This window comes from Drosophila yakuba, chromosome 2R, assembly GCF_016746365.2.
Source record: "Drosophila yakuba strain Tai18E2 chromosome 2R, Prin_Dyak_Tai18E2_2.1, whole genome shotgun sequence".
Classification (NCBI taxonomy): domain Eukaryota; kingdom Metazoa; phylum Arthropoda; class Insecta; order Diptera; family Drosophilidae; genus Drosophila; species Drosophila yakuba.
In genome coordinates this window covers 17,826,961-17,839,099 of record NC_052528.2, presented here as the reverse complement: position 1 = coordinate 17,839,099, position 12,139 = coordinate 17,826,961, and the positions used below count along the sequence as shown (strand labels likewise).

General features: G+C 46.0%; 3 protein-coding genes across 7 annotated transcripts; 2 read left to right on the top strand and 1 right to left on the bottom strand.

Annotated features, from left to right (window-relative positions):
• The first annotated feature begins 173 nt into the window (after nucleotides 1–173).
• LOC6531149 lies at nucleotides 174–1,903 on the top strand. The gene is made up of 3 exons (XM_002091942.4): nucleotides 174–447; nucleotides 649–774; nucleotides 854–1,903. Exons 1-3 carry the CDS (start codon nucleotides 354–356, stop codon nucleotides 1,678–1,680), a joined length of 1,047 nt encoding a protein of 348 aa, XP_002091978.1. The 5' UTR covers nucleotides 174–353; the 3' UTR covers nucleotides 1,681–1,903.
• Nucleotides 1,904–1,943: 40 nt separating this feature from the next.
• On the bottom strand, nucleotides 1,944–6,312 carry LOC6531148 (heat shock factor protein). Of its 4 annotated transcripts, XM_002091941.3 has the most exons (9): nucleotides 6,093–6,311; nucleotides 5,571–5,792; nucleotides 4,651–4,759; nucleotides 3,436–4,583; nucleotides 3,096–3,370; nucleotides 2,918–3,023; nucleotides 2,768–2,821; nucleotides 2,602–2,677; nucleotides 1,944–2,542 (listed from the first exon to the last, which is right to left on the bottom strand). In XM_002091941.3, exons 2-9 carry the CDS (start codon nucleotides 5,775–5,777, stop codon nucleotides 2,391–2,393), a joined length of 2,127 nt encoding a protein of 708 aa, XP_002091977.1. In that variant the 5' UTR covers nucleotides 5,778–5,792; nucleotides 6,093–6,311; the 3' UTR covers nucleotides 1,944–2,390. The 4 variants fall into 4 exon arrangements, with proteins under 4 accessions (XP_002091977.1, XP_015051138.1, XP_015051140.1 ...); XM_015195652.2 differs by having other exon boundaries at nucleotides 2,918–3,370; nucleotides 6,093–6,312; XM_015195654.2 differs by lacking the exon at nucleotides 2,768–2,821 and having other exon boundaries at nucleotides 6,093–6,310.
• An 813-nt stretch (nucleotides 6,313–7,125) lies between these two features.
• LOC6531147 (polycomb protein Pcl) lies at nucleotides 7,126–11,686 on the top strand. Of its 2 annotated transcripts, none has more exons than XM_002091940.4 (5): nucleotides 7,126–7,305; nucleotides 7,579–9,108; nucleotides 9,168–9,340; nucleotides 9,396–10,473; nucleotides 10,536–11,686. In XM_002091940.4, the coding sequence occupies exons 2-5, from the start codon at nucleotides 7,627–7,629 to the stop codon at nucleotides 10,929–10,931; spliced, it is 3,129 nt and encodes a 1,042-aa protein (XP_002091976.1). In that variant the 5' UTR covers nucleotides 7,126–7,305; nucleotides 7,579–7,626; the 3' UTR covers nucleotides 10,932–11,686. The 2 variants fall into 2 exon arrangements, with proteins under 2 accessions (XP_002091976.1, XP_015051137.1); XM_015195651.3 differs by having other exon boundaries at nucleotides 7,574–9,108.
• Nucleotides 11,687–12,139: the final 453 nt, after the last annotated feature.

Here is a 12,139-nt window from a genome sequence, read left to right as displayed (position 1 = left end):
TTGTACGAGTATATATAATACTAGATTTTTAAAATGCGCGCCACTCGTGCAGCCTTGCCACCAAGTTCGAGTGTTGTTATCGATTGCCCTATGGCGCACAATCGAAAGCCAGTCGCAAAATGCACTAAAACTGGCCAAGCGCCAAGACCAGCCGATTTGAGTCTGCGCAGAGCGCGTAAAACCAAAACGAAGAGAACGCAGGAGAGTCGAACGGTAAATCGGTCGCAGCAGAATAAACTTTTAGAATCGCGAGAACCGTCTTAAAAGTGCGTATACAAATTGAAGGAAAGGCGGCCGCCAATGGCAACCTGAGAAGCAAAACAATCAGAAGCAATTGGGAAAATCGAAACGAAATGAGCCGGAGGAGCGTTAACCAGGACACCACTAGCAAGTCGGAGAAGATGCAGCGCTACTACGCGGAGCGCGAGACCACAGGACCCGAGTTCGGTGAGTTTCCCTCGGTTGCTAGAAATTGGTACACAATGGATTCAGAATCTGAGTAACCGGGGCTCGCAGAATCAACCCCCAAAGCCAAAGGATGTGTCTTCTGCGCTTAGGGGTGGCTGTTTCTGCTGCGAAGAAACGTAGAAACCGAATCGGAAAGCGAAACAGATTTTAACGATTTTTCCCACAAATCCTTGCTGACAGACGATCGCCTGATAAAGCTGGTGCGCTCCAATCCAGCCATATACGATGTCAGCCATCCGCACTATCGTCGTAATCCAGTGCGGGTTGACATATGGGATCGGATTGCCAACGAACTGGGCGCCTCCTGTGAGTATTATTCATTTTATCCACTGCGTAGATTCTGTCCATGAAACCACCCCATTTTTCCTACGCCCAATGTTCACAGCTCGATTCCTGCAGACCAAGTGGAAGAACATACGTTACAACTATCTGCAGGAGGTGAAGGCGATTGAAACGGGACAGGCGAATCCGAATGTGCGGAAAAGGCGCTTCACCGAGGATCTGTCCTTTCTGCAGAACACGGCCCAAACCTACAATGTGAAGAAATCCCTAAGCTATGTGACTCAACAGAATGGTGGGGGAAGTGACAACGACAGCAATAGCTTCTTCTATCCCGATCCGGAGCATCTGAAGATTGACGCTTCGGAGGGCTACGACATCATCGAGCTGGACAATAGCGACGATGGCTCCAATAGCGACGACAACGAGATTGTGCCCGAGTTGCAGCTGGTCATGGGGAAGCCCAAAACGGAACTATCCCTGCCCACGACACTGAACGGCACCAGTAGCAGCAATCACAGCCAGGAACATGACCACGCCAGCTCGCCGGCCTCCTCGCCCCTGCTAACGCCCATGGTGGTAATGGGAAATGGCTACGATCAGGAGGTGCATACCCCACAGCAGCAGGCACAGGAGGAAAAACCGGTCAACAATCACTCGCTGTCCAACGGAGAAGTGACCATTGAACCCATTTACAAGCCTGCGGCCGTCAGACGCACGTTACCCAGCGATTTTCTAACCAATCCCTTCAAGCGTAAGGCCTCCAGAGCGCCGCATCAGACCCAAGTGACGCCGTCCTTCAACGATCCCATCGAGCTGTACTGCCTCTCGCTGGTGGACACACTTCGCAGTATGCCCAGGTCGGAACGGGAGCGGGTCAAGTTCGAGTTCGCCAGCATTCTGAAGGACGCCAAATACAAGGACGAGTGCTAAGACGTCACCCTTCTATACGTACAATTCTTGATTAGTAACCTTAGTGGTTGACAACGCACTCTAACACTCCTACATTTCATTTATGTATTATTATACTTACGTACATCCCTAGGCTAAGCTCTAGGTTAATTTGTGTTAGGATGAGGCGATATGTGTCTATATCTCTTCAATTGTATCTACATTGATTCGAATAAAATTATGCACAAAACAAGGTAGCAAAAAACGGAGTTTCATTGCACCAAAGAAAATGAAAAAACAATTGATTTCATTTGCAGCTCAACGCGGCATTAAACAGTTTATTTTTGATTAATAAAAGTAGTGTGTAAAACGTATAACCTAAAGCGTGCGATCTTAAATCGTCTACGATCTGAGCAGCCATCGTTCCACTCGATCGGTTAGTGCAAACCAAAAATCTTCTACCTGAGCCGAGGCCCGCAAAATCCCGTGATACAAAATAAATCGTACTCTTTACAGATTCTTCGAGTCTTTCTACAACAAGAACTGGTTAGTCTATATATCATATATATAGTGCATAAGGCATATACAGATCATTCGTATGATTAAAGTGATTATTAATGTGATTATTGTATGAATCAACTAATAGGTTAGATAGAGTAGGTGATGAAAATTAACGTGTAAAGTATTCCATTAAACACTAAAAACAATTTGTTCGCCAGTTAAACGGCTGAGCTGCTTCTACTTAATATAAGTTACAACTCGTGACGTGGCGTATTTAAGACCGAACTCTGCGTCTGCAGCTGGCGCCTGATGGCCTCCTGATCCTTGTTGCCATCGTCCGTGTCCAAGATGTCGGACAGATCATACATGGGCTGATAGGAAATCAGTTCAGAGCCACTGGGCGCTGCTTAAAGCAAATTGGTTAGTTTCGAGCGGAAAATTAATACTGATAGCTGAACCAACCTTTCTTTTCACTGCTCATGCTGTCATTGGGAAACGATAGGCCATAGTTGTCCATCAGATCAGAGTCGTTAAACAGCTGTAAAGTATACAAATCAACCACATTGTTAGTTGGATCGATAGGGGAATTTTCAGACATGAAGGCCAGATGTGGACGGTTTGTGCTGACCTTTAAAAGCAGCTCGTCCTCCGGCAACTGAAAATTGGGCGTCCTGCTAGGCGCCTAATCATGTAAATAGAATATACGTTAAATCAGCCTCGGGTCGGACAAACGGACAGCTAGCTTATACGAAAAGTTTTTCTAAATGTTGATACTTACACCCATGAGCATGTTTTGATCAATGGCCACCCCATCGCCACGCAGTAGATCCTTTAGTGTTTCCAACTCATCTTGCATGTTGTCCAAGTGCCCATGGAGGTCGTCACTGCAACAGTAAGAATTAGCCGCTTGATTATGGCTTATCCGACTTGAGTTTGAATGCTTCTGGTCTACTAACACTGAGGCCATCCTGAGGAGTTGACCGGTGTTGGGATCTCGGTTACTTCCGTTCTCAGCGCCAGTGTATTTGGCCACAGCCAATCCCTCTTCCTCAGAGGCTTGCGCCTTGGCCGCTGCTTTCGATGTCGAGGCCTGATTGGCATCCAGCAGAGTACTGTTGGTGGGCACGTCAAAGTTGCTGGCAAACTTTCCGCTGCTCACTGTCGTTTGCCCAAATTTCTGCTGTTGGTCCAGTTTGGTTGCCTCTGACACGCCGTCAGGAAGCAGAGCATCCTAAGAAGTTAGAAGAAAAGTGTTAGCAACTACCTAAAGAATTAAAAGGTTCAATAATAGCTTACTTCAAAAATATCCGTTGGCATATCCTCACTGATAAAGTTGACATTGTACAGATCTGCGTTTGCGGGAGTCATTAGCTCCATCAGTCCGGAGCTGTTTTCCGGCTCAGACTTAATAATCATTGGCTGGACCATCACATCAGGTTGTCTACTATGCTGGCTGCTCGTCCGTTGCGTCTTGGGAGACGAACTATCAACGAGTATCTCTCCAGCATCAATTACAATGTCGCCCGTCTGTCGTCGCAGCTTGTTTTGCTCCTTAAGCTGCTGACGCTTCTGCTCCTGCTCCCGCACCATGGGCGTGGTGAGTACATTCTGCTCCTCGTGATAAGGTGGACTGTTTGGCACTTCCTGGACATGAGAATCGGGAGCCTCGGTGACCGTGTAGACAACATGTTGGGACGGCGATTGACTAACACTTTGGGCCATCGGAGAAGTGGCTCCGCCTACTAGAAGATTACCGCCAGCGGTTCCATTTCCCTGGAGCAGCAAGTCCTCCACACTCTGATTCGAATAATCGACGTTGTGAGAGCTAATGCTTATGTTAGATCGCGGACGCTCAACGGCCAGCGGAGAGACACTCTCTTGGTCGTACTGTGATGCTGCGGTATAGCCAGCCGGTGATGGATTCATCACCTCATCAAGAAGCTCCTCGCTAAGCTCGTGGATAACCGGACCGCCGCCACCCTCGCTCTCCGTCTCGCTGGTGGTGCGTGCTCGATCGATTTCCGGCGTATCGTTGATCATCAACTGCATGTGGCGCTTTACGCCAGACATGTTGCGCGACGGTTGCACGATGGATATTAGGAACTGGATCAGTTTGTTGACTATTTGTTGCTGTTTTGCATGCTTTTGGCGCAGGCTGGCTATCTCGCGCCATAGGACCTCATTCTCCTGTTTCATGGCTGAGAAGCGCGAGTCCAGATTGTCCTGACGACCCCGCATAACCTTAACATCGCTGAGGATCTTAGACACGGCCTCCTGCTTCAGCACACTCTTGTCGTCGCCATTTTTGTTGTTCGATATCTTCCTTTTGATTTGATCCAAGAGAAAGGGCGAGTTGCGTTTGAAAAATGGATGTGAAAATTCAATCTCGTCGCGATCAAAACGCAATCCGCCGTTGTCAATAGAGGTGATCTTGTGGAATCCATCTGCAAAGCACAAATGAAAGATTTTATTAGTTGATGTTTCAACGGAGATGGTTCAGATGCAACTTACACATATTCAATTGCCTTATGAAACTGGCCATGTTATTGTGCTTGTAGTTCAGAGGCAATAGTTCCTTGGCGAATTGCGCCTGATTTTGTATAACGAAACTTTGGCCATCCTGCAAAAAACAAAAAGAAAAACGGAAGAGATATGAGAGTCATGCTGATATGTGGTTGCCACAAACCTATTAGCGGTAGGCCGCAAACTAAAGCCGATAAGCGTTTGCCTCAACGTAAATAATTAGCTAATTGAAATGATATCTATAGATGCGAAATTACAGTTACGAGCCAAATAATAGTAGTTGAAAGTAGTAAAAAATGCTTGAACATCTCCTAAAGTATATAATGTATATAACGATATCTCAAGCAAGGGTTTTAAAAAGCGTTAAAAACTTCAATTTATCAAGAAATTCGTATAGTATCAAGGTTTAAGTAACCATTTTGGTTTTGAAAATAGTAAGATGTAGCTATGTACATACGTACAAACATATTTATGTGCGTATGTTTCTGACTGAAAATGGTATGTGAACGCCATGCTTATCAGTAAACTCTTCGTTAAGAGTGTGTGGTAACCTAAGTGAGAACCAATTACTCTTATCTTAAATGAAAAACCAACTGAATGACCAAGGGAAATTTTTCGATTGACAGTTGGAGATGGAAAATTTTCCAGAGTTCACGCACGTACGCATGCAAATGGCAACATCAACAACAACAATAATTACAACAACAAGATGAATATGAGGGGGAAGGCAACTTGCATACGTGCGATGCGGCATGGGCAACCACAAAACAGAGAGCAAGAGGCGAGAGCGAAAGAGAGCTTGAGACACCTGCAAGCTAAGTCATTGTTGTTGCCATGCTGATTAGCGGTAAATGGTGGGAGGGGAGACTCTGGAAAGGTAAATAAACAATATGGCGGCGTAGTCTTACCTTGGTCCAGCAAATCAAGCGATTGGTATCGGCATCGTCCACCAGGCGCCACAACTTGGCCAAAAAGGCCGGCACCCCGCTTCCGATGGTGGCAGCATCTCCGTAAGAGTGCATTCTCCTGGAAGGCAGCTGCTCCTCCTCGTCGTCCTCCTCTTCCTCCGATTCGTGCTTGAACTGCACGGCTTTAGCGGATGAACGCCTGGACATAAAGTCACCAGCAGCCTGGAAAGGAGTAGTCAATGAATTCACGGTACACCAACACACACGCTTTTTTCCAGTTCACAGTTCACTTTTCCACGCTTTTGCATGTGTGTTCGAGTGTGTTTGTATGCGTGCGGGAAACAGTGTGCGTGTCCAGGTACACAATACATATGTAAAATGTACATATGGGTACAATTTTGATGTGAAAGTTGCAGCTCTGATCGGAATCGAATGTTTTCGGTTGCAGCCAAGTGCGTCATTCGAGCCACCAACTTGCACAAATGGAGCTCTAGTTCTTCTTCTCCTGCTCCACCTACCTACCTTAACAATTTTGTAGCTCTTAAGTCTTCCGCGGAGTAAAAAACTCGCGTTAAACTTGTTAAGTTTTGTAATTGCACTTCACTTTCTATGTGTACCGCTTTTGTTTTTAAAATTCTTCGGTTTTTAACTATTTTTTCGCGATTTAATCACAAGTGAAAATTTAATGAAACCTCCGTCAAGTAAATTTGCTTTTGTTCGCAGCGTGACCAGTTTGGAAAAAACCCATCGAACTAAAGTTCGCTGCTATTTATACCATTTCTGTCTGTCTGCTTGGTCCTCTGGTATTTTTCTAGTATTTTCTGGCGCGCAGCTTCGTATTCAAATATTGACCCCAATTAGTGGAATGATCATTAGACAAATTAATTTATTAAATAATTGTTTAATTTATTTTTGAAATTGTTGAAATGTTGCTTACGTTGATTTCGTGGTTACTTGCAGCAATAATTGATAAATAATGGACGACATTAATACGGCAGTACTAAAGATAAGAATTTGGTTATTTAGTATTTTCTATTTGGTAACTTGAAATTAATAATAATTAAAAATTATTTTTAGATGGATAGGTTTTAGGGCAAGTAATAAGGAAAAACAATTTGTGAAAATGCATGTTTTCTAAGCAAATTTACCAAATGATGAGATGACGACCCGACTAATTTATAGCCCTTAAAAAACTTTACCTTAATGTTGGTATCGTTTGGTGTATTTTGATTTTATTATTTGTCGCTTTCTATTTAAACTCAGAATGAAATATGATATTAACTTTTATTAAGCTTCAGCAAATATTCTTATGATTTTTCTAGTATTTTCCAGCAGGAGACCGCGGAGTCTTTGCCATTGCAATGGGAATTATAAAGAAAATATATTACGTTTCCATATTTCTAAGCAGAGTGTAAAAGTGACTGTGGTATGCAATGTCCAACAATTAAGCACCATTTTATTATATATTTTAATAAAGTGAAATGTATTCCTATAACATAGATTGTTATGGTATATTCAGAAAAGTAAAATGGAATGAAAAATATAATTCTCGGATGCGGTCACATTAGTGGGCATATGTTGAAAAATGGCTGACACAAATTAATTTTCAAGTGATTTGTTTTGTGCATTTTCGCTGGTCTTAAAGATGAACTTGGGGCAACGACGTTCAAAGCCGATAGCCGAATCAATTAGAGCAAAATGCTAATTTAATGCACGAATCGAAACACTCTGAAAGGTGGGTAAATCGGCTCCCGAAACTAGAAGTGCCGTGGTGCGTGTGGAAAAGTACGAATGAGGAAGACACAGAGAATACAAAAGGGCCCGCTCTCCAGTCCGTGTGTGTAGCAAAAGTGTGCATGTATGTGTCGGCGGGCAACAACAAATTCGACGAAAAAGGCGCCAGATTAATGAGCTCGTGTTAATCAGCGGGAAACGATCGCAAAATCAATGAAAAACGCGCTGCGAAAAGCCGGCAAATCGAACTGAAGATCCCTATTTTTCAGAAAAGACTGCGCACAGAAAGAATCAACCCATCTAGCACGCACACACAGCCGCAATGATGAACAACCATTTTCACTTGCAACACGATCATCCGCCGCAGAACGTGGCACATCCGTTCATGCAACAGCCAAGTGCCGCCGGCCCGGCAGCTCCTCCGGCCACCTACAGCTACTTAGCACAGCCAGCTGGCCAGCAACCGCAGTGGATGACCACCACATACCAGATCCTGCCGCCCAACGCAGGACCGGCCACGGTGGCCAAGCGCTACTATGCCACGACTGGGCCGCAGACCACACATCCAACACATCCCAGCACCATCCAGATCACGAACAGTTTCGCTCAGCAGGCCACGCCACCGAAGCAACAGGCGGCTACAAACTGCAGCCCTTTCAAAGCCAACAATATACGAATCATCTCGACGGCGCCGAGTGTATACAGCCTGAACAAGTCGCCGCAGGACGCGCACTCCATCTATGCGCCGGTTCAGTCTTATTACATACCCAGTGGCGGTAGCCAAGCTGCGGGCCAAATCAATCTGCTGGCGACCAGCGGAACGGGCAAGCAGCTGCAGCCGCCGCCGCTGGTGCCTGTGACCAATTCCTCCTCACCGCCCTCCACCGTCGTGTTAGACCGCATAAACATTTGCATTAATAACCACTACACGGAGACGCCCACTTCGCTAAGTTCATCGCTTAGCACGGCCCAACAACCTTCGCCCATCATACCGGCCATCCAGCACAAGGCCATCCTGCCCCTCATCGACAGCAGCACGGCGGACAGCAGCAGCTGCAGCAGCAGTTCTGTATCCAGCAGCAGTTATAGTGGCACCGCGACCACCTCAGCGGCAGTGGTAATTGTGGATGAGCCGGATTCTACAACCACAACGCCACAGACACCACCAACTACGCCGGAGGCCATGAGTTCACCCGGTAAAGATTCGCCCTCGCCTCCGCTACTAGCCACGCAGTCGCTGCTCAAAGGCGTCAACTCAATGAAGCCAAGCTTCAAGACCGTCGAAGCAGCACCGCCAACGCCGCCGACACCTCCATCGCCACCACCACCAGCACCACCAGTTTCCGATCCCTCGCCAGCGGTTACTTATGCGCTTCAGGAGGATGTCTTCATCAAATGCAACGATGGCAGGTTTTACCTGGGGACCATTATTGACCAGACAAGCGATCAATATCTTATCCGTTTTGATGATCAGTCGGAGCAATGGTGTGAACCGGATAAGCTGCGCAAGCTGGGTGGTGGCAGCTCGGTCACCACTGGCGGAGGGGGTGCATCAAGTTCGGACTCATCAAATACCTCGCCCAGTGGTCCCATGTGCGTGGCCTGCAAGCGATCGGATATAGAGGACGTGGTCGAAATTTGCGAGCGCTGCGGACGTGGCTATCATCGTGGTTGCACCGTTGAAATTGTTACCGGTAGCGGAATTTGGAGTTGCAAGCGCTGCGCTAAGCCCATGAAAATGCAACAGCCCGTCAGCCATAAGGTCACAAAACCTGCGGGAATTTGCCGCCAGTTGCCCTACCATGTGAGTATTATTCGAGCCTAAGCCAGCGAACTAGGTTTCTAATCCGGTTTAACCCACAGGCGGATAAGCTCAGCTGGGATGAGAAGCATCGGGTCAACGAAGAGCAGATCTACTGCTACTGCGGCAAACCGGGAAAATTCGATCACAACATGCTGCAGTGTTGCAAATGTCGGAACTGGTTCCACACACAATGCATGCAGAACTTTAAACAAAAGCTGCTGCGCGGCGATATGTACGTATTCATTAGCTTTTCTGTGACTCAAACTTAAATTAAACTCGTTTTCTAGGTTCTTTGTGTTCTGCTGTACTGTCTGTAACAATGGCACGGAGTTCGTTCGTCGTATGCAAATCGACTGGGTGGACGTGCTCCACATTGCACTGTACAATCTGCGAAAGCATCAGCACCAGAAGTACCATCACCTGCTTAAGGACATTTGGCCCTTCATACTTGAACAGCGCAGCCAGCTGCCTATCTGCGAACAGTGGCGCACATTGCCGGAGACGACACTGATGGAGCGTCTCAAGCAAACCCTTAAGGACTACTCCGACAGATTTGTCTGTGGCAGGGAGTTTAAAAGGGCGCCGGCCTTCTATGCACTGCGACACAGTGGCCCGCCACACATTCCCAAGGTGTTCCTTGAGCAGCACGAGGAGCTGTCCGATGAGCTGCTCGTAAAAAAGTTTAAACTGATACTCCTGGCCGAAGAGCCTGAAGGAGGAAGTGCCAGCGAACTTCCGAAAAGAGCTCCCAAAGATGTGTATGAGTTTAATACAGATGAAGATGACCCAGTAGAAACCAGCGAGGACGAAATACCCATCAAACAGATCATAGAGAAGGCCAAAAAGCAGGCCGCTCAGAAGGCCGATGAGCATGATGAGTTGCCACTGAAGCCGGACCTCGACGACGACAATGCCAACGATGGCGATCTCGGCAAAATACCAGCCCCCATTCCACCGCTGCTGAACGCAAACAGCAGCCGCAAACGCAAGGCTTTCCGTTTGTCCAAACGCTATGACAACAGCCGAAATCACTGTGATCTATCATCCGACGAGAACTCCAGCAGCAGCCGGGGAACCAGTTCGTTGGACCTCATCATACCACCGCCGGTCAACTTTTTGGGACGCAACAATCCCTTCCTTATGGCGACTCCCAAAAAGTCGTCGCAGGGACGAAGTATCGGTGTGGGAGCTGGAGTCGGAGTAAATGGCATCATCAACAGCATTTTCAAGCTTAAGGGCACATCCAAGGAGCAGCCGCGAATGGTGCGCACCATCAAGCGAAGACTGAGTGCCAAAGACATAACTATAGGGCCCAATCAGGAAGTGCGCAGACGACGCACTCGTCGCCTGACCACGGCCATTGAGGTAAGAGTTAAACGCGTGTGTTATTACAATGTCTGAGATGTTTTTCCGATTCCACCTATTAGGTCATCAGCACCACCACCATCAATCCCATACCCAGCCACTATCTTCCTATCTATGCCAAAGATCTGCAGCCACCCGCGCCGCCAATGGGAAAGCCGACACACGGGCGCCTATTGCGCCAGCGGCCACAGAAGCAGTCACCCAGCCAAAGCCGCCGCAACTCCACCAGCTCGACAGCAACCAGCAGCAGCAGCAACGGCATTGGAGCCCCAGGACATTCCATGCTGGATTTGAAACAGTCGGTGAACAAGTACTTTGGTGGCGCTATGAATCGCATAGATGCTGGTGAGCCCTTTGCCATTCGGGCCAAGCGGCGTATGGGAAATGGACAGGTCCAGTACCTGGTGGAGTGGGGAGGAGATACTGCGACAACGGCGATTGGATTGATTGGAAACTGAACCCTTTGGCATACCGACTCATTATTAATTTTATATTTATCATTTCCATTATCATTTCTCTTCGTTATTATGTATTAATGATCGCTGCCAACTACGGGCCTCTTTATTTGTTAATGTTTAAAAGTTTATTACCAACCCACTGCCAAAATAGCAAAAGAATGTTCAAACTATTGGTTCAGCATTAAAGCGATAAAATGTTAAATGGTAAAAAAACAAAAAAAAAAAATGCAAAAAGCTACTAAATACAGGTTATAATTGTGCAATGGCAGTTAAGTGTTGCAGCAAAACTTAAAAAAATTTCCACAAAATTGGTAAAAGTATTAAAAGATTAATCTGGAAGCCTATGTAACATTCGCTGCTGAATGAAAACGTATTCAATAATGTCTATTAAAATGAAAATTCAAATAAGTTCAGTACTGTACTCTAGCGATACGCCCATGTATATTTTTGAAAAATATACATTAAAATGGAAAAACTCACACAAATCATGTCATGCATACAAAAAACACTTGATATACATACAAACAAATTAAATAAAATTTAGGACTAGTTCAATAATTTTCACCCATAGACTAGGCAAACTACACACTAATGAATTAAGCCAGTACGTTTTATGTTTAACTATTAAAAGCTACGAAAAATCAAAATTGAGTTGAAAGCAAACAAAGTCTCAAGCCAAGTAAATTGCTGGCAAACCAGAGCGAAATATGTTTAATGAAGTATATAATGCCCAAATAAATGTTTCGAAAATGTCATGTCTTTTGAGATTTCACTCGAAAAACGGCAGTAGGCGCGCAAAGTGACACTTCGGTTTGAAGTTTGACAGGCTCCGACTTTTGCCTCGCCGCTTCATTAGGTACTCGAACGCCAGATAGGGCACATGCAGCAGACGTCCAAAACGGGAAAAAGACAAAAAAAATAAATACCCTCGGCCATCCTTGAGTGTTGTTTATTTCGTAGAAAACCACAAAATCATAAAAAATACACCAAGCTTTGGAGTGCCGATTTCAATCAAGAACGCTAATCAAGAAAGCAAGTGTTCGAGCTCTTCTCGGAGTGTCGTCTTGGAGCCCCATCACTTTTTCACTGATTAAGGTAAGTTCCCAAAGTGGGGAGTCCCAAAGATGAGATTGTGCAGAAGAAATTTGCAGAAATTTAAGATGGGCACTGCTGCAAACCTTTTTCTAAATCATGCTAACTAGGGTTGC